This window comes from Anoplopoma fimbria, chromosome 2 (assembly GCF_027596085.1).
Source record: "Anoplopoma fimbria isolate UVic2021 breed Golden Eagle Sablefish chromosome 2, Afim_UVic_2022, whole genome shotgun sequence".
NCBI classification, from domain to species: Eukaryota; Metazoa; Chordata; class Actinopteri; order Perciformes; family Anoplopomatidae; genus Anoplopoma; species Anoplopoma fimbria.
The window spans coordinates 6970903-6995986 of NC_072450.1; the positions used below are offsets into that span (position 1 = coordinate 6970903).

Sequence of the window (25084 nt, forward strand, 5' to 3'; positions counted from 1 at the left end):
CCCCAATTTACTTCAATTCTTTTCACGAATTCAAATAAACACAGGGTGAGTAATGGATATAGGAATGGCCATTTTGTTGGTTAGGTAATTCTTTAATAATAAAAGTAATCTGTAGTTTGCAGCCTTAGAAAAATGTCTGCTGATCATTTATTCCACCTATTTAATCTGATAATGAAAGATCAAGTATATTTTCCAAGTATTTCATTTATTCAACACGTTGCGTTCATGTTTCAGAAGTTGAAATGTTTTGGTTTCCGAGTATCTGAATGAGAGTAGACTAAGCTGCTCCAAAGTTTGAATTCATCTGACAGAATGACAGACACAAAATGCCAGAAATGAAATACATTTTGAATTCAGCTTTTTCACGCATAAAAGCAAACTGTAGCAAATTAGAGCAGAGTTTTGTTTTGGGGGGAAATGAGAAGAGTAATTTACAGTTTTGACTAATGCAGCGTCATGATGGAAACTATTGACATACACATGATAACAACCAAGTAATATAAGGAATTAAAATTCTCATCACCGTCTTTAATTACTGGTTTTTTTAAATGAATTTCATCTCTGAATACATTTCTGTTCCGGCAATAAACCCGGAGCCAGAGGAGCGACCGCATTTACAACATCTGGGGCATTTTCTCTCTCATCACTGAAGATTTTTTTATAGATACTCTAGTGAGATTAATTAACTGAGGCAACATGTTGGACACATATTTGAGTAACCCAAAAGCTGTGTGTGTGTGTGTGTGTGTGTGTGTGTGTGTGTGTGTGTGTGTGTGTGTGTGTGTGTGTGTGTGTGTGTGTGTGTGTGTGAGAAACCTTAAAATCCACCTGGATCCCCAAAGAGTAGAGTTCAGAAGAGGCTTTACTTCTAAGTTTTAGAAGATAAAAAGTTGCGTGGGAAAGTAGAAATTTTTACTGATGATGTGAAAGCACTTTTCGTTTGCTCCTTTATGCCTAATCTGAGTACAGCAGACATGGATGTGTCCAAAACACTTTTAGGGAAAACATTTTATTGAACTGTTCCTCAGTGGTTTATCCAAATATTTACTCTGTGAATGGCCACATGCTGAACTGACAAACTGATGCAGATAATTATAAAAATGGATTATGTCTTGAAAAGTGCTGCAGCAGAATATTCTTTTTATTCCGATGGATGAAATGATGGATTGATAAAATAGAAATAGTGGGAGCAGAACTAGAAAGAAGTGTGTAATATTGTTATCAGTCAATCAGAGCAGAAAGTTAAAGATGAAAACCTGCAGGTCGTTGTGTCTAAACTGCTGCAACCTGCTGCTTCTCCACGATGTCCCAAGAGAAAACCCTGCTTGCTCTTGTGGTAGAAATCTGACAAATTGATCCAGCAGTTAATGTGTTTTGCAAAAACACAAATCATTTATTTAATTCATTATTATCGTGGATTCCAACAGAGGAGCTGTGAAGGGAACATTAAAGTTGTTGCTTTTTTCTTATACATTAAGAGTGGATTATGGATTCAAAAAGAAAGAAAACTGCTTTTTAGAAAGGAAACATTCAAAGTTGATTTCTTGTTTATGTGGAAAAAACAGGGAAACGTCCTTTTGATGGTATTTTGTTGTTGATATTTGTCAGTTTGAGTAAGATGGAGTTGGGACAAAACATAATAACATTTGTGGCATTTTGAGGTCAAAAAGCAAATGACTTCCGTTTGGTAAAGCTGAAAATATCAATTTACTATGACAAATGTAATGGTGTTTTAAAGAGCCTTAAACGTCAGACTAGGGATGCACGATATATATCACAGCCTGAAAGTTTTTTGGCAGATAACACCGAGCCAAATTGCTTTAAATGACTTAACAAGTGCTTCATCTTAACTTTCTGATACAGTTGGTGGCGTGATGCATCTTTTTAAGTTTGTTTAAGATCTGCAAATAAACACAGAAGAAGAAGAAGAACAAACGCAGCACGCTGACGAGAGAGCCAAACACGATGTTGTTGGTGTGGATGTTTTCCACAGTTTCAGGGGAAGACAACACGATTGCAATTTTGTACTTTACAAGAAAGAATAAATGAACATATGAAAAGTCAGAATTGTTTTAGATGTTTTTTGAAATTAGTTTGGTTGGATGAATGGAAGAATAAATCCATCTTTGTTCACTGCATCTTAGCATTTCTTACCCCTCGGGTGTGCACAATAAAATGTTAATGAGTAATGATTATATATCTTATAGGAAGCGGCCATTAGAAGCAGGTATGTGTTATCAGTGGAATCTATGGATTGTGGCCGAAAACAGAATCCATATATTTCATCCATACTTCATCCAATCACACGTCTGCTTTCAGTGGTCTGAACTGGCCAGCGAGCTGAAAACCTAACAAACGATTTGACTGTTGTTCTAACAGCAGCAGAGCCGACCACTGCGGCGTTTATCAGGTGGTAGTTACACGCTACATTTCCTGAGTGATGCCGTCGCGATCCCGCGGTCCTGCAGCAGCAGCAGCAGACCGCCGAGGACTCGGAGGAGCTCGGCCACCCAGGAGGCGAGCCTGTGAGCCGTTGATGAAGTGAGGGGTCACCGCAGGGCTAAGTGAGACCTCACACTGGACAAGAGGGCCAGACCTCGGGACCACGACGCCATATGGGTGTGAAGGAGGTGAGGAAGCTGAGGAGGGGTGGGGGTGGGGTCGGCCAAGCTGTCCAGTCCGCCTCTCACGAGACCCCCCAGCTGTCACAACAGACACTTACCAGCCCTCACACTAAACACCCACCAGGGAGAGGAGGGGGGGGGAGCACCATCCTTCCTCTTCCAAACTAAAGGATGGAGGAGAGGAAGGATGGAGGGAAGAAAAAAAAAAAAAAAAAAGAGAGCAGCTAATCTCTACTTCCTGCTGCTGTGATGTCGGAGGAATGCTGGGAACTGTCCCTTTGCCACTTCTGAAGCCAGGCTGCACAAACCTGCTAATTATAGCCTCTAAAAGGATGAAGGTGTGACCTAAATAGTTATTTTAAGTCTGGAGCAGACTTGTGAGAACCACTGCACACTGAGAGAGAGAGAGAGAGAGAGAGAGAGAGAGAGAGAGAGAGAACAGGGGGAGTCTCTGCAGGACAGAGGAAGTTTCAGCCTCGACCGTCATGTAACAAAACACACAGGAGCCGAGGTCAAACTGCAGGACTGTTCAAATACAGAAAGACAACAGCGGTTCAGACCGAACTACAGGACTTTCTTTCCGTGGGATTATAGTAAAGGTGACTGCATTAGAGGGGGGGGCACCACCAAAGATGAGAACAAAGGATCCTCAGAAACTCATGAATGTATTGGCTAACCAATAATCAATCTAAGATCAATTCTACTGTATAAAAACAAGGCCGAATGATCAGTCAATTAATGGATTGGTTAAGCAATCAAAGTGGAAAAAATCCATTTTAAATTTGACCAATGATTTATTCAGGAAAAAAAATGCTAATTTTAGCTTCATGTATTTCTCTCTCTTATATCATTAAAACATTGGTATTTTAAGACATTTTAAGATAATACTTTATAGTCTTTATAGTTGTATTACTAAATCATTAACTGACCAAAAGTAAAATAAATTAATGGATGGAAGTAACTGTTTCAGCCCTCACTGTAACACAAATAATGTAAATAGATCTCCAGGTGTGTCTCCCTCTTTCCTCCCAAACCAAGAAGAGGCAGAAAAGCTTTACACTTGAATTGTAATTCCAGTTAATTTCGAAGAGCAATTTTGCGTGTCAAAATACTTGATATTTGCGTTGCTTTTTAAAATAAATACATAATCATATCTCTGTGAAACACTTTCTGTCACACAGTTCTATTTACAACAACCACAAAACCATCGTCATGTGCCTCAAGCTCCAAAATGTACAGTCATTTTTGAAATGACACTAATTCAAGAACAGACGAAGCCATTTTCAACATTAAAGTCAATGAATGTTTGGCTACATGAGAAGTTATAACTCCATGAATGCAGCACTGATCTCAGGACAGTTTTCTTCCACCATGACTATAAGCAATTTCTCTGCACCAACACCTCTCACCCCGTCCTGCCTCTGTTTGTTGAACACAAGCTGCTTACACCAATCCCCGACCAAACACCACCCCACTTTCTCTCTCTAGGTTCCTTCCCCACCCGAGAGCCTATTTACAGGAGTGTCCCGGTACCACGCGTATCACTTAACCCCGTGTCAAAACACAGGTGTAACGTAAGCTCGGGGAGCGGGCGAGGGCCTGAGCTCATAAAGGAATGTGTGCGAGCTGGGAATAGCACCCTGCATGCAAGAGAGGCACCTCACCGACAGCACCGAGTTACTGCAGGGAGGGCGAGCTGGAAAACAGCCAAACACACCTTCACCTCGGGGGATCCACAAACACAATGAGACAAGAAACTCGACTCAGCGGTTATGAAAGACAGGAAAAAGGGTTTGGTGATCCTACCATGGCGCTCCGTATATCCGGAATCCCTTTATGGTGACGTCCGAGTCCTGCAGGTACACACAGTTTGAGAGGAGCGTCTGGACATTGTCAAAGTCCTCGGGTTTGAGTTTGGACACTGAGGGGAATCGGTAGTAATCCTGCTTGACCAGCTCGGCCATAAAGTCCTTGTCAAAGGTCAGCTCGTGGTTGCCGGCGATCACCACCTTGAACTCGTACGGGAGGCCGCCTAGAAGAAGACGAGAGAGGGAGAAGTTTGTGAGCTGAAGTCTAATGTCAACATATATATTCTCATTCGTATCCAAACGTTAACCTCTAGTCTGCATCGCTTTCTTCTCATACTTTGTTTGGGAAAAATGTCCTCTTTGCTGACATTTTGTAAAATACCTCTGACCTGATATAAACCCATTTGCTGAACGTGTGACTGCAAAGCACATCAGGATCATTCGCACCATCAATATGTAGCTGATAAGGACATTTCTTTGAACTTTCTGACCGAAGTGATGAACAGAATTTGGACTGAGGACGCTGCAGTTAAATCGTAGGAGTCTGGACTTCAATAATGACCAGCAAATGAATGTATAAATACTGCTTGTTCACTAGTTTTGCATAAATCTTGTCCAAAAGTTGTAATATTCTGTGTCCTTTACTTCAGTTACTGCTTCCTGTTATGGATGCACAACGTAATGCCTTTTTATTATTGCAAAATTAAATGTATATTAAATTATTGGACATTCATAATGAGAAAGGTTTAAAGTTGTTCCTTTAATAAAAAATAAAAAAAAAAGAACAAATAAAGGTGATTCAGCTTTCCTGAAACATATCAGGCTTTGACTTACAAATATTCGACTGAGCCCGGAATACACATTTTCAAATTTACAAAAGTACTTCTGAATCTTTATTTGTGCATATTTTATTGCAAGTTTTAGCAAATTAGTTAATGATCTTATTGAGTGAACACAGAGTCAGCAGAATATAAGAAAGAATATTGAAATCAACAAAAAAGACAACATATTCTGATTCTATTAAACTGCACACTGCATATTTTGTCCACACCCTGCAGCTCTGCGGAACTGCATTTTACAAAAATCAAAAGGGTTTTACTTTCCACCTTGATGGTCTAGTTCTACAGAAACAGCAGGTTGACCCAATATTTTCTACTAGCAGCAGATAAACTCTCCTCAGTAGCTCCCTGAATACTGAACCCAGAGCACAGATCAGGACTGGAAAGAGAAAACTCAGATTAGTGGAGGGGAAAAATACCCTCAATTCAGACAGCCAGAGAGGTTACAACCACAGCTGACGGCTCTGCTTGACCCCGGCAGGCCACCGTCCATCTCTGCAGACGGCGGGCAGCTGGAGAAAAAGCATGAACCTGAACTAAATAGAGAAGAACATCTATTACAATTCTCATCCCCCTCATCTTTCAACTTCTGCGGTGCCCTTTTCGCTCTCGTCTGCCAGGTGATTTGTCCCGGTTCCCCTTCGCCATCAAGAAACTGACTTACTACTTTATTCCAGCAGATTGAGCACTCAGCGAAAGGCTCTGGCCTTCATCACCCCTCTGTTCTCTCTCTATATTTCTCTTTTCTCCTCTCCGTCATTCTGTTTTTTAAGGTTTCCTTTGGACTTTGTTCCTTCTCTGTCTTTTTAAGCTCTGTAGGTTCTGTTTAGACCAGCAGACCCCCACAGCAGGCAATATGATCTATAAAGCTGCTTGTAACAACACATCATGTAACAACACAACATTATGTAATACCTACACAAAAGACATTTTCAATTTATCATATGTCATAACACCCACTTTTAGTAATGATCTGCTGCATTTTGTAATGGTATGTTGTAAATTTCCCTGCATTTTGTAATAAATTAATATATATTTTAATGGTTATTAAAAAATGTGGAAATACATGCATTATGTAATAATCAACCAATATGTCTTCATTCATAAAAATAATTATAACATAATAACCAACATGTTGATTTGATGCATTCATGCAGAAATCATACAGACTCAAAATGAATTCTCAAGAGTTGAGTAGATTATCTTTAATTGGCCAAAACTACATCAATTATTGTTTCTGCAGAAAGTTTAACGAGGAGCCGATGAGAACAGCTCAGTCAGCTGTTTTTTGTGTTTTGCAGGTGTAAAGTCATCTGGATGCTGATTAAACAGAGATGAATTTAGTTTGATTTAAAAGTTTATAGATCTAGACTTCACATCTATTTTGCATATATCTTTTGCAACTGCATTTTAGCAGCTATATTTAAAGATTTGTTGATTTTACAGGTTCTTCTACACATATTCATTAAGAAAAAATTGTACAAAAGTAAAATCCTTTACGTGCAAAGATGAGATTGACTGACAGAAAAGTATTCTGCTCACCAAATGCGTTTGTTCCTCTGCTCTGTGTTGCTCTTGCCAGTAATATCAGAAGGTTAGGACGCATGCACCAAAGGGCATATTGAATAAAAGAATCCAATAAAACTAATTTGTTATATCAAAATGCTTTTACCTCGTGAAAGTGGGTGAAAGAAAATATGTAAATGCATCGCTCTATATTGCAGCGGTCAAGTACACAATTGGAAATAAAGATAATAGAAACCGAATAGAATAAAAATCCAATCAGGAAACCCTGGTTCAGTGCAGATAGATTAAAAAAAATAAAATAATATCCACCGCATCCGTCTAAAGTGTGTGTGTGAGAGAGTGTGTTTGTGTTCTCTAATGCTGGAAATGAAAGAATCATGGTTCCCCAGTCCACAGGTTTCATTCCCGCTACTCTAAATTAGCTCTTGTCGCGTCTCAGGATCATAAATTCCAGTCTAACCTTATATGAGAGCGCCGTCTCTCAGTTCCCCCAGCACTCTAACCGGATCACACATCCACACACACACACACACACACACACACACGCACACTACCACACTACCACACTACCACACTACCACAAGCGAATCAACCTCTCCACCACCACAAAGCAGGAAAAAAAGATGGGGAAAACATAATTACCATCAAACAACTCCATCTCCATTACTCTTCTGGGAATTTCTGCTGCTTTTTATTGCTGCCGTGAAACATCCTACAGAGGGCTTGGTGGAGCGATACACCTAGATTTATTTCTTATTCGTCGCGAACGGGTATGAAAGAGAAAATCAAAGCAGAACTCTGCAGAACTACGTGTGCATAGAAATGTCTTTTTTTGTCATACCTCTCAAGAAGGCAGATTTAGATTTGTAGAAAGATTTAAGAAGGCAGAAACACCCGAAAGCTTCTCAATTGAAAGCGTTTTTCCACAGTGCATTTTCAAAATACACTCTTTTTAACAAGAAGTTTAAAAGGGCGGCTGTGGCACATGAGGTAGAGCGCTTGTCCCGTAACCACAAGGTTGGTGGTTGGTGCTCCCCGGGCGCTTCATTGCAGCCCACTGCTCCTCCGGGATGGGTTAAATGCAGAGAAATAATTTCCCCATTGTGGGACTAATAAAGGCTTAATTATTATTATTATTATTATTATTAATTATTAAAAGGTGCATGAATGCCACATTCAGAGCATATCTCTACATTAGCAGCTAACGGTGCTAACAGCGAAAACAGTGCTGACAGATCTAACAGTGTTAAACTAGGGGTGGAGTTTGGATGCGTGCTATCTGTTTCTGTCTGTTTTGGACTTCCATTCACATTGAGCATTCGGCATTTTGCATCACTGGCGTTTTTAAAGTGCCTGAAGACGAGATTCAATAATTTCACAGTTTGGACTTTACAACATCAATCCCTAAAACCAGGATGTGTGTTTTCTAATGTATCTGCAATTTGTGTGAGCACAGTCTCAGGTTTACATAAAGCAAAGAAGTGGAAGAGCAGGAGGCGGCGAGTTTGACAGGATGTGCATGAGGATTGAGATGGAAGCTATGTTTTAGGTAAATTCAGCTGAAAATGTGACTGTTTGTACATGCAGAGCAAACTGACGGGCAGCAGAGAAGTGGATTATGCTGCAGGAGCGGTTTGAGAAGTCTCTGCAGACCTCTGGATTTCTGAGTTTTGCTGTGAAAACTGGGTCAATGTTGGTTTCCACTGTAACCGACTGCAGACGCTGTCGTCTTCAGAGAGGCCAAACTTTGACGGCTACCTTTCAACTCTGCAGGGGGGGAAGAGTGTCTGAAACTCCAAACATAGATTTTAAGAGCAAAGCCACTGTGAGCTAAAGGGTATACTTTAAAAAGAAAAAAATCTAAAGCTTGATATAATGAAAAATACTTCAGAACCTTCTTTCTTTTACACTTTTGACATTCATCGTCAAGTCTAAGTCAAAAATTTAATTAAAAACTTTATGATTAAATGAGAAACATCTCGACTAGAAATGTATATTTCCATCCCAGCAGAAAAGGTATTTTATAAGTCGGTAACTGAACCTGGATTTCTCAAATCTTCCCTTCATTTTTAAACATCGAGCCACTTTTTTCTTGAACATCGAGCCACTTCCTGTTTCTTGAATCGTCTCATCCTCGTTCCACTTTTTTACATTACAGTCATTTAGCATAGGCCAAAGCACTTATTGAGTATATTACATATCATTCACCCATTCACACACTGATGACAGGCTACCATGCAAGTGCCACCATCAGACTCTAACTAACAATGCAACATCCAGTCAATTTTCTAATTTCAAGTCAGGACTTTTGGATGTTTGGTCTCCCTTAACAGCCTATTACAGTCATTTAGAAATCCAAAGTGACCCATATCATTCACCCATTCACACACTGATGGGCTACCATGCAACTCAGACTCTAACTAACATTCATGCAACATCCAGTCCACACCGATGGAAAGCCTTAAAGGACACATCGACTGCCGAAGCCGGGTATCGACAGTCATTGGGTGTAACTAGCTAGCATCCTGACCAATTTAGGCAGAATCCTCTGGCTCTGAAAAGTGAAGCCAATGCGGAAGTGCCTTAAACTTGCATTCTTTCTGAGTGCCAGCAGAGGGAGACTCCTCTAGTTAAAAGTCCAATATTATAAAAAAAATAACCCTACTTCTTACTTGATTTGTTACCTCAGTAAACATTTCAAACATGGGTTTATGGTCTCATTTGCCATTTTCATTGTTCAACAAGCCGTTATACAAAAAGACACTAAGGAGTCGGCTGCTCATTACAACAAGTCTGTGTTTCGCTATCACAGATAACTTTAATTACGGATGCACCATGACAACCAAACTAGCTAGCTAGCACCCGCTGCTAACAGCTACTGGCCCTGTTGGGCCTCTTTCTTCCAAAGCGCCGCCGTCTCATCCAAATATGGTCATTTCTGGTTCTAAAAACCCAGATGGTGACAGCCAAAATGAGAACTTGAGGCTTCAAACTCGCAATACACAACATATGGATGATTTAACCGTGACTACGTCCACTTCTTTTACAGTCTCAGTTTCAAACTCATGTCCGTGCTTCCCAGGGCGAATTTGTCCACTTGCGTCTTTCAATTCCTTTTATATGAAATTGCGATACCTCTAAAATTTGCTTTCCGCTCAGTCTTTTAGACATTGTGCTCCTCCCTCTAAAAATTGAAAGCTGTCGTTTTGTTTCCCCTGCTGAGAACTGATCAACCGGCAAAAACACAAACGACTGAAGCATAGACAAAACAATTCAAAGGTCTCAAAACTTTACAGGCAATTGGGTGGCATTTATTGATTTATGCCCTTGACGAGAGGGAAAGTCAGACATGGTGTGTTTTTTTATGTGTATGAAACATGACTACATTAGAGGGACAAAAATGCTTCAGCTCTCCCCTGGAGGGTCTAGAGAGGAAACACTTGCTGCTGGGACAGAAAACACACACACAGCCCAGCAGCATGGGGCCAGAGGGAGAGGTCAAAGGTTAACTGAGCCAGGGTGTTAGGTCAGAGGGGTTAAACTGGACACTTTAGCACAGCAGTTGTGGGTCAACAGTGGGAGGGGAGGTGGAGTCATTGTGTGGTCCAGCTCCTGGTTATGCGTGCAGCGTGTCCCAATGCTCAGAAGAGAGCGTGTGCATGTCAGCTTTGTGTGAGTGTGAAAAAACAAGCGTGGGTCCGGCGGCGTGCAAACGAATGCGTGTATCTTAAGCAGATTAATACCTAGCCAGTCGTTGAACTTCTTAACCTCGGAGGGCAGGCCCAGCTCGGTGAAGTCGCCCGTGTGCAGCAGCACGTCGCCGTAGGGCATCTGGATGCCGTCTGTACGCGAGTGTGTGTCTGACACACACACAAACCTGGTGTGTCCTGCTGGCTTGGGAGTGTCATAAGGAATGGGGTCCACCCTGAAAAGACAAAAGATACAAAGAGATAATTAGTCCTCATTAGTCCATATCGTGAAATTACCTCCATAGTGATACAGTAACCAAAGTATTATGTAATTCATCAGTGCTGGCTTCTCAGTTCTGGTATTATTCTTTTCATTAATTATAGTTGGAGTTCAGACGGGGAACACTGCTGCATGGCATCGCCGCCTGTCTCATCCCATGCTGCCTTTAAAAAAGGTTACATAAGATACACTGAAAAAAGGAAACTGAAATAAAACAGTAAATTATGCATCGCTGGGTTGACATTTACAAAGTCAGCGACTCCATTTCGCTGAACTCATTTCAGTTTGTTTTCTTTTGGCTCCCTCCCCTTTAAAAAAGATGAGATGTTGTTCATTCTTTGTGCAGTTTAAACAACAGCTTCCACACACCAAGATTATCAATGACTTGCAACGCTTTTATTGTGTTGAATTAACTGTTTTCAGGTCACGGTTACATTTTTCGAATGCTCTGTCAATCACCTGACCCAACAATAGGAGACTCTTTTCACAAAATGCTGCCTAATACAGACTTTAGTGACTATCTTGTCTACTCACTCTAAAAACAAAGTTACATTTATATAATGCTAATACATTTGAATTTATCTTTAACTTCAGAAGTTGTCGACACAGTTTGTGAATATTTTCAGACTGTCTGCAAAAACTGCCTTTAGCCGTGACGCTCTCGTAATACTTTCAATCTGAAAGAAACTGTCAAACAGTCAAGTATGTTTGGTTCCATATGATCACCAACAGAAAAAGACCAAACTAAATCAATTTGGCAAGGACTGAAATGTTCTACTTGTATACGAGTCATCTGCCTTTGGTTTTATTTTGTAAATTTGAACATTATTTCTGTGAAAAGAGCTGCAATTCAAAGATGCTGCCCCTTTTTTCCTCTTTGTGGTATTTCTAAAAAGGGTTTGCTCCATCCAGAAGCATTTTTTTTTTAAATGTATGCTAATTTCATACCAGATAGCAGAAGGGGCACAGCTGAAAACCTTAAAAAGATCATTTGTTGTGCAAAATAAATTACACGGTGCACGGAATAATGCATGCAGCAGAGCAAAAAATGCTTCTCGAATAAAAGACGAGACATTACAACGGTGGAAAATGTGGTCGTTTGGGCCGGAAAGCAACCGGCGCTCGGGTTGATTTGTGCTCACAAGGAGGGCAATGGCTGTTTTGTGGCATCAGATTGGCTAAAGAGCCGGCGAATTAAGGCATGCCATGTTCTTTCTATCCATTATCTAAAGAAAAAACACTTAGACCCCAAGTCTGGCTGGAAAAAAAAAAGAAGCCTTTTATTCAGCCTTTTTGTTCGATGTAAGTACGTCTGTTAAAAAGGAAGAAAAACCTGTACTTTTTTTTTCTGACTGAAAGGAAAGTGAAGGGAGGGGAGGGGGGGGGCATCATCTTGTCTGTAATTGAAGTCTACAATGTGCAATCCTCCAGCACTCTGCCACAGGCTATTATTTCATTAGAAGGGATGTCACTCTGTCGAAAACATCAGACACATAATCAACGCTGCAATCTCCAATCTGACAAGCACAGACACACACACACAGACACACACACACACACACACACACACACACACACACACACACACAGTTGACTCGCACGTATGCACAAACATGGCATAAAGACAGCCACAGAAGGTTTCAGACCGGAGAAGACGTCATTAACAGAGATGGAGAAAATGGGCACCTTGGCACAAAAGAAAATCTTACCGAGGGGGAGGAAACATTGCACTTGAGGGTTTATTTTTTGGGGGGATGCAATGTTCCTGTTTTCCATCTCTGTGACATGTTGAGCAGAATATTAGATATGGAAAAGGGTTCACACACAGCCGGGAGTTTGCTGTTGTTCTGTTTTTGACTTAAACAGTCTGCTGCAGGGTTGGGTTAATGGTGGCCAAAGCTGGTCACCGTCTGTAACGTCTTCCATCTTGATATACAAATTCAAAAACATAAAGTAAGATGTTGGTCAACTATGAGCATCCAGAACAGCTTCAGTGTTCAACTCTCTGAACTCTACTGGAAGGTTTAACATCATTCTCGCACAAGATTTTTCCTCATTTGGTGTCAAGATGACGGTGTTGGAGAGCGCTGTCCAACAGGTCGCTCCATATTGGGTTGAGACCTGATGACTGTGAGGGGCTTAGCAAACGATTGACGTCACTTATTCATAATATCTATTCAGTTTATTGTTATATCGTTATTTTTTGTTTGTTTCATTTGTTACGAATTATGTATATTGTGACTCATAGTTAATTATCTAAAAGTGTATTTGGAAACTGTCAACAGATAAAGTAACCAGGTGGGAATAGTTCAGGCAAATCCAGTGAATCTGTACATCTTCAGATTGCAAAAATCAGCAGTCAAACTCAACGCCATCTAAAAAGACCAACTACAACCAGAGATATCTGTAGTAACAGCACAGAAAAGTCAAATTGCTACAGTCTCACTATATATGCCACCTTATCAAACAATTCTTGTCTGTAGTCTGACCACCATTTGTTGTCCCCGTCTGAGACCAGTGGCCACGGTCTGAAGCAGCAGCTGCATCATGAGCCCCTCCACCTGTGTGCTGGTTCAGCCTCTGCAAAACTAGATGAATTAGAAGCTGCGGGGAAAGAAGAGGCTGCTCAAAACCTTTACTCTGACATGCTCACAGAGAACAGCAGTGCCTGAGAAAAGCAGCACCATCATTCATTTGAATGAGACGAATCTGCAGTGCAGACCTATGCTCCTCAAAGAAAATGCAGGTTGTAAAGTTGAACTGATTGCAACTTTTGCTGCAACACGATGTAACGTCATCCAGCGCTGGACTAATAACATATGTGCAACCTAAAATTATTTGTAAATTACTCAATCTGAGAGGCGCCGTATTCCTACAGTTTACCTTGCAATTGTTGCAAAGATAAAAAAATTAATTCATTGCTGGCGTAATGTCTTTCCAGAATATATTATCTTCTAATAAGTCTTCAAACTGGATCCATAACTGAAATTGGACATCCTGGATCGGTCTTATTGTTTTACCAGATTGTAGTTTTTAAAATCTGTGTCTTCTGTTTTCCCGTTTGTAACCTGCAGTCAGTCAGTATTCAGTATTTAGTAGCCATTGTCCCTCCTTTAAACCTCCATAGCTTCAGTTTGGAGATCTCAGCTTTGCTCTGAGTCACTGGAGCAGAGCGAGATTCTCCGTCACCCCAGCAGACCTGGACTCCATACTAAACACATTGGACAAAATGAAAAACCATCTAGAGATAATGGTATTTGCTATCGACTGTGTGCGGTGTAAAAAAAAAAAAAAAATGCTCCTATATACGCACAAACACATTAAGTTAAGCCAGCAGAGCGGCGCTTTGCATTGCTGCGTATCTGGTGATTAGATTTGGCGCTCTGTGGAGCCTGGACGTCATGCAGCTTTACAGGATTTCGACAGTTCTCGTCATGGAGGAAGGACGAACGAGGAACCACATGGGATGACAAAACACGCTCACACATATATGTACATGTGCACGCACACACACACACACACACACACACACACGCGTGCATATAAATACAAAACTGGGAGAAAAACAACCACCATCTCCTCCCCTTTCCTTTGAGATTTAATCCACCCTGAGAATGTAAGTATATACCAGCAGCCCCTATCAATTAAGAGCAGGCCCGGGCCAAGAAACCTTCATGATAGTGCTGCATAAGTCACACACACACACACACACACACACACAGACACAGACACACACACACACACACACACACACACACACACACACACACACACACACACACACACACACACACACACACACAGAGAGAGAGAGAGAGAGAGAGAGAGAGAGAGAGAGAGAGAGAGAGAGAGAGAGAGAGAGAGAGAGAGGGGGCCCTGTCTATCCTGCTAACATATGACTGTATAACAATCCAGAGGTTCATTAGTAATGTATACAGGAGTTCAGCAGTGAAGAAAAAGTCCTCTGATCTGTTGTAAACAGAGACGGTGAAAATGAAAAAGTCTTGTTGCGCTCCGGCAGCAGGTAAAAGAATATTCTCCAGTGACTGGACTGAACTGTGTTAGCATGAAGGGTTCGTGTTAACATGTCTGAGCTTCGGCGTGACATCAGAGGGAAGACTGCGGAAGGGGAAAAAAAAGGAAAAAACGAGTTGGGGAGCGGGAGAAATGTTAATGCGCTCGAGGAGGGCAGGAGCACACTCTCAAATCCGCCATGACATCGGAGCTGACGCAAAACCGAAGTCTGTGGCTGCAGAAATATCTGCTCGATGAAGGAACGTCTGAGAGAGAAACCTCGCTGCGTTAACTTGTTCTCACCTACAGCTGCAACATTAATCCCTCGAAGATTATACTTCTGCAATTTAACATTAATCTTCACACGTGTGCAGTGTTCCTGGGGCAAACACCTGCAAGACACACTGTTTTTAATGCCAACTGTCTTTTAACTTGTGTTCTTAATTGGAAAATTCACAGATGACAGAAGAAGATTCCACATTTTTCCTCTATAAAAAAATAAAAAAAAATAAAAAAAATAAAAATTTGCCCTTTCTCATTTTGCTTTTTAAGTTATTTTTTCCTAAAAAAGAAACAAAAAAGTTTGAGTTTCTCGGCTGCTTTCATATCTGAAATTGTCTGTTTATCCATATCACATAATACCACCAATTCAAATGTTACTGGGCCAATCAACAAGGACTTTTTATATGAATTGGAAATTGAACAATTCAAATCGATTAAGCAATATCATAAAAAACCTGTAACCTTCAGGAATCACATAAATTGCACATTTATAATATCAATACAAACATAAGACTGACAGGCTTGAGGTGCTTTGCCCTGAACGGGTTTGCAGATTAGAAAACGATACAAGGAAAATGTGGTTTTCCTGGAAAACTGGATGGAACCCATGCATAGTTATTGCTAACAGGTGTTTGTTTTTGAAAAGAATAAAGGGTGAGAGAAGTGTACATCGACGTGGGGGAGACAGACGGAGGAAGGGAGGAGTGCTCTCTGATGTCTGTAGGAGGATATTCACTCTGACTGAGCACACTTGGCTCTGTGGCCTCTTAGAAAAACACACAAGCAAACAGGGGTCAAAGTTCAGGCCGAGCTTGCTTCTTCAAACGTGACACTTAACTCGCAGCAGATAAGGAGGTCGCGGTCTGTGTCACTCTCCGACTCGTCCGGCTCTTTAAGCGCGCCACATAATCACTGTGATTGATTGCAACGCTTCCTCTGGAGGTCCTCGCGCCGTCCAAAACAGACCGAGGTTGTTTTTGCTACGCGGCCAAAAAACTGTCAAAGCTCTTATCGTACGTTTTAGAATTAGTTACATCCAGACCTCCGCTATCCATCACTGTAAGAGATAACTCCAACCATTGGAGAAATGTAATATTTCAATGATTTCAACTGTGAAATCCACCTTTTTATATAAAATAAATAAATTTAAAAAAAAGGCAAGTTAAAAGACAAAACATGACAGCACTGCTATCCAAATTCAGTCTTTTCTCTCTTAAGGTGCAACATTTCTTTCTCACCCATCTACATCAACTCACTGAGCTCCTAAAACGGTTAAAACTTTTAACTCGTCAGGTATCGGGTCCACTCATGTGGCGTCGTTACAAAAAGTCCTGATGGAAGATCGTTTTTTCATAGATGAAATGTTTGTTATACTGTTTAGATAACACGATCCTCAGCTTTCTTAATCTGTAAACCAACCGTTTGTTGTATTTTGACAATAAATTGGTACAAATATAACCCTCGTGAACATAAGAGCGAGTCGGCCATGGCCAAAACACAGAAACCACTTCAGTATATTTAATAAAACTTGAATCATAATGGTGTATTTTCCCAGTGGTAGTAAAGAGTAGTAGTAGAATACATTCAGTTTCCTCGTGGGATCTTTGGTTATAATTGTGATAATGCCTTTGAAATCTCTAGAAGAGGAGAAAAATCATATTTTCTCTTTATTGCATGTGATTTCTTTTCTCTGACATGGTGATAGAAATAGGTTTACTTACAACTTGGTAAAAGTTGTTAAAAGTTGCTGGTGTACGACGCTCCTGGAGGGGTTTGAATATAATATTGTTGTTATATTTTCGATCCTACTGCCGAACCTTGAAACACCGGCTTTGTAGATAATGTAGATTAAGATTAAGTACCCGTAGAACTTGTTGGCGTAGCGAGCGTGAAATACCTCCGAACAGGTGGCGTGTTTGTTGTTATCTCCCTCAGCTATGCAGTCTAGCGGGGCGCTGCTGATGCATCACGTCGTACGTGCACGTGTAATGAGACGTAAAGAACAAAAAGAGCCTCAACTTAACTACGAAAAACAGACAAAAGGAGAACAAGTAGGTGGACGTAGGTTTTCCAAAAACCTCATTACTTGTAGAGTCATTTGGAATATTTAGGATGGGTTGATTATTCAGATGCCGTAAAAATCAATTCTGGCAGGGTTAATGGGGTCAACGACCTCTGAGCTGCCCACTTGTCTCAGACAGAACACATGTCAATCACGGCCCAGTCCGGGTCTCTGTCCATTTTTATACCTGCTGCTGAAGGATTAGTCTCCGGCTCCTCCTCCTCCTCCTCCTCCCCCTCTGTCCTTCCTTCATTGTTAATGGAGTCGTCCTGCTAATGATTTCTCATCAATAAAAAGGCCTCCAATGGGGACAGGAGTCTCCTAAAAACCTCCAGGGGTCAAAGGGGAACAGTGGAAATAGACGGCTAATCAACTAGAGCTGACCTGTTCATACGTGACAAACAGGATCAAGACTCGTATACTCGCTGGTTCAAAGGCTCTCACAAAGACAAAGATCCAATCAACCCGACTCTACGGACAGTGATTCTTTCTCTGTGTGTGTGTGTGTGTGTGTGTGTGTGTGTGTGTGTGTGTGTGTGTGTGTGTGTGTGTGTGTGTGTGTGTGTGTAAATGCAACACAACAGAATTCACTCACCGTAAATTGACAAATTCACAAACCTCACGCAGCAGGATTTAATCATCCTGAAAATACCATCATGCATTCCTGTTAAGTTTGCAAGAAATGTCAGCTGATCACATTTAATGTTTGTTTAAACTAAATTAGACAAACTGCACTCCCCACAGGTTTGACTGGAGATGAGCTGCGGGTCATGACATTTTAAAATCATGAGAAAACTGATTTTCCATTGCCTTCAACTTGCTTCCTGAATTTAAAACAATTCTAACATGAAACAGGTGATCAGGGGAGTTTTTTGGGTAAACCATCGAGAAGCTTTAGAGAAGACTGTGTGATGAAATGTACTGTCTGGGAACTTTCTTCTGGTTAAATGATGTCACCACTTAAATAACTTTTTAACGCTAGAAATCATTAATCAGTTAGCAACAATCGATGAATTGTCAGAAGTCATTCATCCAGTTGCTCAAATGTGAATATTTGCAGATTTTCTTTGATTCCTTAGTTCATATCTGCATTTTTTACTATTTCTGACTTGACACAACGTTTTTATCAAAAGGTAAGTTTTATTGACTTAAGTAAATATTCTTATTAATATTATTAAACTGAGCATGGTCTGCTGAAACAAAGACAATTTCTACTCTCACAGCAGACTGTAAATGGACCTCGATTCCTTGTCGAACTTCACAACAAAGACTGTCAGAGAACATTTGATGTTTGTGTGTCCGCTACGCAACAGGACACGACATTTAAAAAAAAGCTAAATCACAGCTGAACCAGAGCCACCGTTCCTCCACTGAGCTCACACCGCCTTTATCGGTTTCAGGAGAAACATCAAAACACAATGCTCTCCAATTCTTCAGCCTCTAACCTCTGCATCAGTTCCCCTCCCCTCAAAGACACACACACACACACACACACACACACACACACACACACACACACACACACACACACACACACACACACACACACACACACACACACATTTCTCTGAGAGGAGCAGAGAGAGCGCCTCTCTTATCTTCTGCATTTCAGCTGTCTGCACTAATTCAATAAACTTCAGAGGAACAAAATGAACACAGGAATAACGGAGAGGGATGTGGTGGTGGTGGTGGATGGGGAGGGTGGGGGGGGTGGTGCTCAAGGGAGCAGAGAAAGAAGCAAAGGTGGGAGAGAGAGAGACAAGCAAAACAAGAAAACCCCAACAGGAAAAAAAAAAAAAAAAAAAAAAAAAAAAAAAAGAAGCAGAAGCACAAACAGAATGTAAATGCAGAATGATGGAAAATTCACGAGAAAAATATTCAAATGATCGTTGATTTTAAAGAATGTTAAATGATGGCCTCTTGCCTTAAAGCCTCCCCCCCTCTCTCTCCTTCTTTACTCCATTTGTTCAGGCAGGGTGCGTCCTCCTCACCCCCCCACCACCATAATGGCCAAGTACAGCACACAAAGCCTGCGTTGGAATATTAGCAGAAGAGGAACCTTCCGGCACTGCGCTGGGAAATAAATTGCTTCTGCTAATGCCCCTTTCATTACGACACAGCCTTTAATTGTGCTGCCGACGGTCGGCCTGGCTGCAGGAGTGACGGGAGGGAGGGCTGAGGAGACGGGTATGACTTTGTCCCCTCGGGGGGCCAAAACACTGCTGAGAGAATAAACTAGTGGAGTAGTTTGGACGGACGCAGCTCACAGCAGAAAGTTAAGATGATAAAAAACAAACATGTCGGCTCCAGTTTGCGGAAATGTTTTGAAAGGAAGCATTCAAACGGTTTGTGTGACTCTTTTCAGCATCCAGGATACTTACGCTTATGTAAAGCTCCAGTTAAGGACTTCAAAACTAGAAAAATAAATCGTACTTTTAGATGATATTTTCACACTCGGATATGTCGTTGAACCTCAATACTGTTTTGGCATCCATCACTAATTACTGAAAACTGTGCGCAAGTATCTCAGCTGGTGAGTTGTTCAGATTCATAATCTATTATACTCGTGCTATAAAAATAAATTAAAAAAAAGCTTCTCTGGACTACTTCGTTTTGGAAAAGGTCTTGTTTAAACAACATTTGAGGTTTCGTTTGTTAAATAAAGGAAAAGGTTTGTAGAAAATGATGTCTATACACAGCCCTTAACGCGGCACAACGAGCATTACAAATGAAGGATAGTAACAATACACAAATACCTGCATCATAAAACGTGTAAATCTAGATGCTGCATGTACCCGACAGTAACAGATCTCTGAACAAAACAAACAAAAAGAATCAATTAATTCAGTGTGAGTTAAACAGCGACCAATAAAAGTACGAAGTTGCTGCTTCTGTTAAAAACAGAAGAACGACAACAATGTGAAAAAACGCTCCGTCTTCCTTTCTCACTGATTCACAGGACAAATATATCAACGAACACCTTACAGAAAAGGTAGCATGAGCAAACTAAAAACTATTTCAACTGCATGAATGGAGGAACTTGTCACGTTGAGATGTTGCAGACTCGGGCAGCTTTGCCTCCCTTTCATTTAGAGAGGGAAGTGACATCATCAGGAGATCGTGCCCTGCGATGCCAGGCTCCGGGGGCTAAGAGGCCATACTGACATCAAAAGAGCTTCAAATTCAAAAACAGCAGACCTGTCCTATGTCAACTGTCACTTAACCCCCTCCACCACCACTACAGTCGTCGTCAACTCCACCACCAGCACCGTCCCGCCGGGCTCCAGCAGCGGGTCAGGGGTGGAGAGGGAACTTAATCAAGGGTTCTCCAGTTACAAAAGACCCTCCACTCCTGCAGGCGAGCGGCGGCAGGCTGACAGAAACAAAAAAAGGCCACAAAATGGGACCGGCTCTTTGTTCTCAGGAGACCTGAAGGCCGACTGCTGCTCCTCCTCAAACGGCTCGGGAGGAAACATAGAACAAAATATCACCATTAATCGGAAACTCTCGCCTTTTTAATAATAACCATAGATTTCCGGACCACAGAGGCTTTTTCAATTCCCCAAAAAGTTGCATTCTTGTACAGCAATAGCCTGATAATCTGCGTGAATGTTGTTTTCACTTCGTTATTCAGTCTGACATTGTGTCCATGTTAGATGTTTTAGAAAGGGAATTGTTGGCATATTCTCTTCTGTTAACATGCATGCCAACAACGTGATTTTAAGTCAACACGGTAGCAGTTGCAAGGTGAAATTTAAAAGGAGAGTTTTTGAAGTGGGGTTGTTTGAAGTACTTATCCTACAGAATGTATGACCTGGAGTGTATTGTGGACAATGCGACTGAGGTTTGGAGAAGCAGGCAGGTGTAGCGGCACAAGAGCAAAGTAGTGTAGTGGTGTGGACGGGGGCAGCAGCAAAATGTATATAGGCCAGCTAAAAAAAACAAAAAAAATCAATATCAGAAAGTGTATGCTATATTTAGAATAGGTTTGCAGCTTTACCTTGCTGTCAGACAGCCTTTTCCAACGAAGGAGCGGAAGACTCTCTTCTTCAAAAGGCACCAGAACATAGGAGTTGCTGGTTTCTGTTATGGTGAGACTTTGAGGAATCCAATCTGATAGACCAAAAGTCCCAATAAACACAAACAAACTAACCCAGCGAAGCAGGGGTCGTCCAGGAACTCCCGTTTTCTGCGAGGTTCAATAACGTTTTTTTGTCAATGGAGGCTTGTGGCAATGAAGAGAGCATAGAAAGCGGCTTCAGTTCACTGTTGGTAAGGGCTGTGTGACGGCAAGGTGAATCCGTAAAGATATTCTACATATAATCAAGACTTCAACTGATTTTGATTTTCTTTAGGTGGTTAAAATACACTTTTCTGCTGCCCCAGTCCACAGCAGTACTTTGCTTTGCTCTTGTGCTGGCACTAATTTCTCCAAACTGGTGGCGTGTCGACCATCATCTACTGTACGTAATACACCGACTATGGATAAGTACCTCATACAACCCCGCTTCAAAAGATCTGAACAATCCCTTTTCTGTCTGTCATCTTGATCAAAGCAATATGTTGATTTTTAAGTTTATTATTTCTGTAAGTCGACCGACATAGCTCATCTATCTCATACATATCTGTGGAGAAGATCATGGCCCTGGTTGTCTCTTGGTTGTTTATGAATCAATGAAAAGAAAATTGGGACGGGATTCAAAAAAAGTCTGGAACAAGGCTAGAAGAACAAGTGTTTCCATAGCAAGTGACCTTGCTATCTGTGGAAAATCAAAACCACAAGTAACACAAAAAAATAAAATAAAGCATCACCATCATCTGGAGACACTTTTTTTTTTCTTTCTTTTTTAACCAGATGACCACAAACAAGAGCAGACACTGAATGGAGTTTACCCTCAGGTTGTAGCCGCACCACAAACTAATAAAATAACTGTATTGTAACAACAACAGTGAAGCAGTAACAGTGGAAACCTTTTGACTTTGAGGAAATGTGGCAAACGAAAAGTGTAAAGAATCGTCTGGTCTCAAGTAGTTATGTTTCTCAAAACCAAGACAAATATGCTATTTATAGATGTGATGACAATATTTAAGAAGTGAAAGGACTGGAAACAAAGCAAACAACCGCTTCACTCCAAAAGTCAAACAACAAAACATGAAGCAAACACGGATCCTCTTTAAAAAGGAGGAACATTTTGTTTCTCTTTGTTTGTGTTTCTATTTGAGATCCATTAACGCTGGAGGAGAAAGAGATAACAACTCTGACACTTCTGATGCGTTCAACGGTAAATCAGACAACACAGAGAGTTTTGAAATGTCCACATATCTCTTTGAAGGTCACACTTTTTTCACCCCACAATTAAATCGCCAATTATCTGAGTAGTTCCATCTTCAAAGCATTCCCTGACGTTGAAGTAAACAATGTTTAACTTCCAGAACATCCTTTGACGGTCCCTTTTTGTGTCGTGTCACATGAGCAGTAAAGCCAATATTACCAACACAGAGAAGGAAATGTTTAAATATCATCTGCGCACCTCGACTGGCTTTAACACGCTTAGCATCCTCCCTCCTTCCAAACACACGGAGACTGCAAGAGATTCCAAAAAAAAAATTGATTTTAAGTGTGTATATATTGCATAACAGAATCAGATGTGAAACATGTTGCTGCTCCTCTCGCTGTGCAGAAACACATCGTATAAAAATATCAGAAGTCTAAACAATTTCCTCGACTGCATTCACAGCATTGTTCCTCGATACTAAGAATATTCTCAAGGAGTTCATTAATAAAAACTAGGACGGCGTTAAAATGAATGTGCGAAGGCCGTGATCCTCTGCTGCCGTTTTCTTCCTCACCAGCTTGTGTCAGAATAAATATCCACGTGTATGGATGCAGGCGGCGGCGTCATTAAATGATTCATACTTACGAGCTCCTCAATTATTCAGAGGGCGGGAATAATTAACAAGGCATCTGGAGGAGAAGGAGTTTGTTAAATGTGGATTTTTTTTTTTTTTTTCCTCTACAACATTTGTGAGGTGGTTTAGAGAATTAGCATTTCCCAGCTTTAAAATGAACGTGTGGAGCTCAGGTGTCTTGAGTGAGATATGTATTTTTACAGAGTAAACAGCTGCTTAAAAACAGGAAAAACGATGCAGCTTCATCTGCGTTTCCACTTTACAGTTATAAGCTGTTAACTTTACCAGTTAACCCCCACTGGTGAAAACCTAACCAATACATGGGTTAAACGGACAAAAAAATCAGAGGTTAAAGAAAATAGGAGCGAGTAGGCGCTACACTTTACAACATGTGTGTTTTGATATCCAAATATCATCGTTTGGTCTCCCACAAAACATTTAGGTTGTACAAAAAAAATGTAATCCATGTGTTTACAGATATTGGGTCAATGCAGCTATTTCTTTCTTTAAATATTTTCCTTTAATTCCTCTCAAATCAGGCCACACTTAAGGATAAGTCCTGTACAGAACGATTCTTAGTATGTTTGACTTGTTGTTTTATCAGAATTAAAAACATCATTTAACCAAGTCCCCTTTCACACATGTACTGCAACCCTGAACGTATCTAAACATACACGAGCATGAGCTGGATGTGAGAACGCAAATGTCCGTATTGTTCCGACCAGACTTTAAAAGGGACTTTCCACTTCCAACTCCGGCTCTAATGGAAACACAGCAAACTATCACTTCATCAAAACAAAATACGTTCAGCTTTTTCAAGGACGTATTTAGTTGAACTTAAGACCGTTTTGAAACCTGAAATATAAGAACAAAGCTGGTGGCAAACGCAGGCAGTCTGGGAAACTAAGAAAGGGTCCATAATCAGAAATGATTCCAAGATGCTCAGACATCTCTTAGCTCAGCAGAGTCCCGTATTAAGTGCAATTTGGAAAAACTTTAAGCGTGGAATAGACAACAACTTGGCGGACCAAGACAAGATAAATAGTGTGGTTGAATCAGAATAAACTTCTCGTCTCTGACACGCCGAAGAAGTCGGCTTTCTCCGCTGACAGTTTTGTTGGCTTGCGTGGTGCCTGTGCCTGTGCCTGCTGGGAATTAAATAAATGAACACTATTAAGGCTTTAATGGCGTAATGCAGTTAAGCCATCGAGTGAGAAACGGCAGCACATCTGCGATCAAAATCAACCACAAACAACATCGTCATCCCTGCCAGATCCAACGCGGTGCAAATGATTAACTCCGTGTTATTTGGGGATCGGGTAATTTTGGGCTTTTCTTTCTGCTTAACAAGTTCTCCCACACACTTTGAACTATATTTAGTCGAGGCAGTTGTCTGAACGGCTAAAATGCTTAATAAATAACTTTAATCTTCACTAAGAATTGTGCTTAAACAATCAGTCAATTAATAATAAATTGTCATGTTTTAAGCAAAAATTCTAAATATTAGCTTTTTCCAGCTTCTCAAATGTGAGGATTTGCTGCTTTTCTCTGTTTTTAATTGTCATTTTGGACTGTTTGCAGAACATAACAGACTTGAAGACGTCACCTTGGGCTGTGAGCAATTATGACGGGCGCATTTGAAAGAGTAATTGATAATGAAAATACTAGTAGCAAACCTAACTAGGATTTAATTCTAAGAGGAAATGATTTTTCTGAAGCTTTGAGAAAATGGCCCCAGGAAATTAAACATTAAGCGCAATTAAGTTCAGCTGTGATTTGCCGCTAAACTTGTCCCGGAGTCCAATAATAAGAGATGTTTCAGGACTATTTAAGGGGCTCACATACAGACCCCAGATCTCCAGGTCTAGAGTCCTTTTTCAGTTTTCTCCTCTCTGTCAGTTTGTCTGTCTGCGTCCTGCAGTCTGGCTCAGATCCTGCTCAAATTGGATTTGAAGCCATTAGTGTCCCAACTCGAAGCATATGTTTCAAGTTGCTGAGCATTTCACTTCACGAGACGACGAAGAGGGGGGATGAGGAGAAAAAAAAAAC

The 25084-nt window shown here is 40.9% G+C and overlaps 1 protein-coding gene across 3 annotated transcripts in view; it reads right to left on the reverse strand.

The window, feature by feature from the left end:
- mpped2a (metallophosphoesterase domain containing 2a) overlaps positions 1-25084 on the reverse strand; it is a 67086-nt gene that overhangs the window by 33590 nt on the left and 8412 nt on the right. For all 3 annotated transcript variants that reach the window (XM_054611003.1, XM_054611010.1, XM_054611019.1), the window contains exons 3-4: positions 10542-10723; positions 4431-4656 (exon numbers count right to left, since the gene is read on the reverse strand). In XM_054611003.1, the coding sequence (XP_054466978.1) occupies positions 4431-4656; positions 10542-10723 (408 nt within the window). The remainder of the gene's footprint in view (positions 1-4430; positions 4657-10541; positions 10724-25084) is intronic.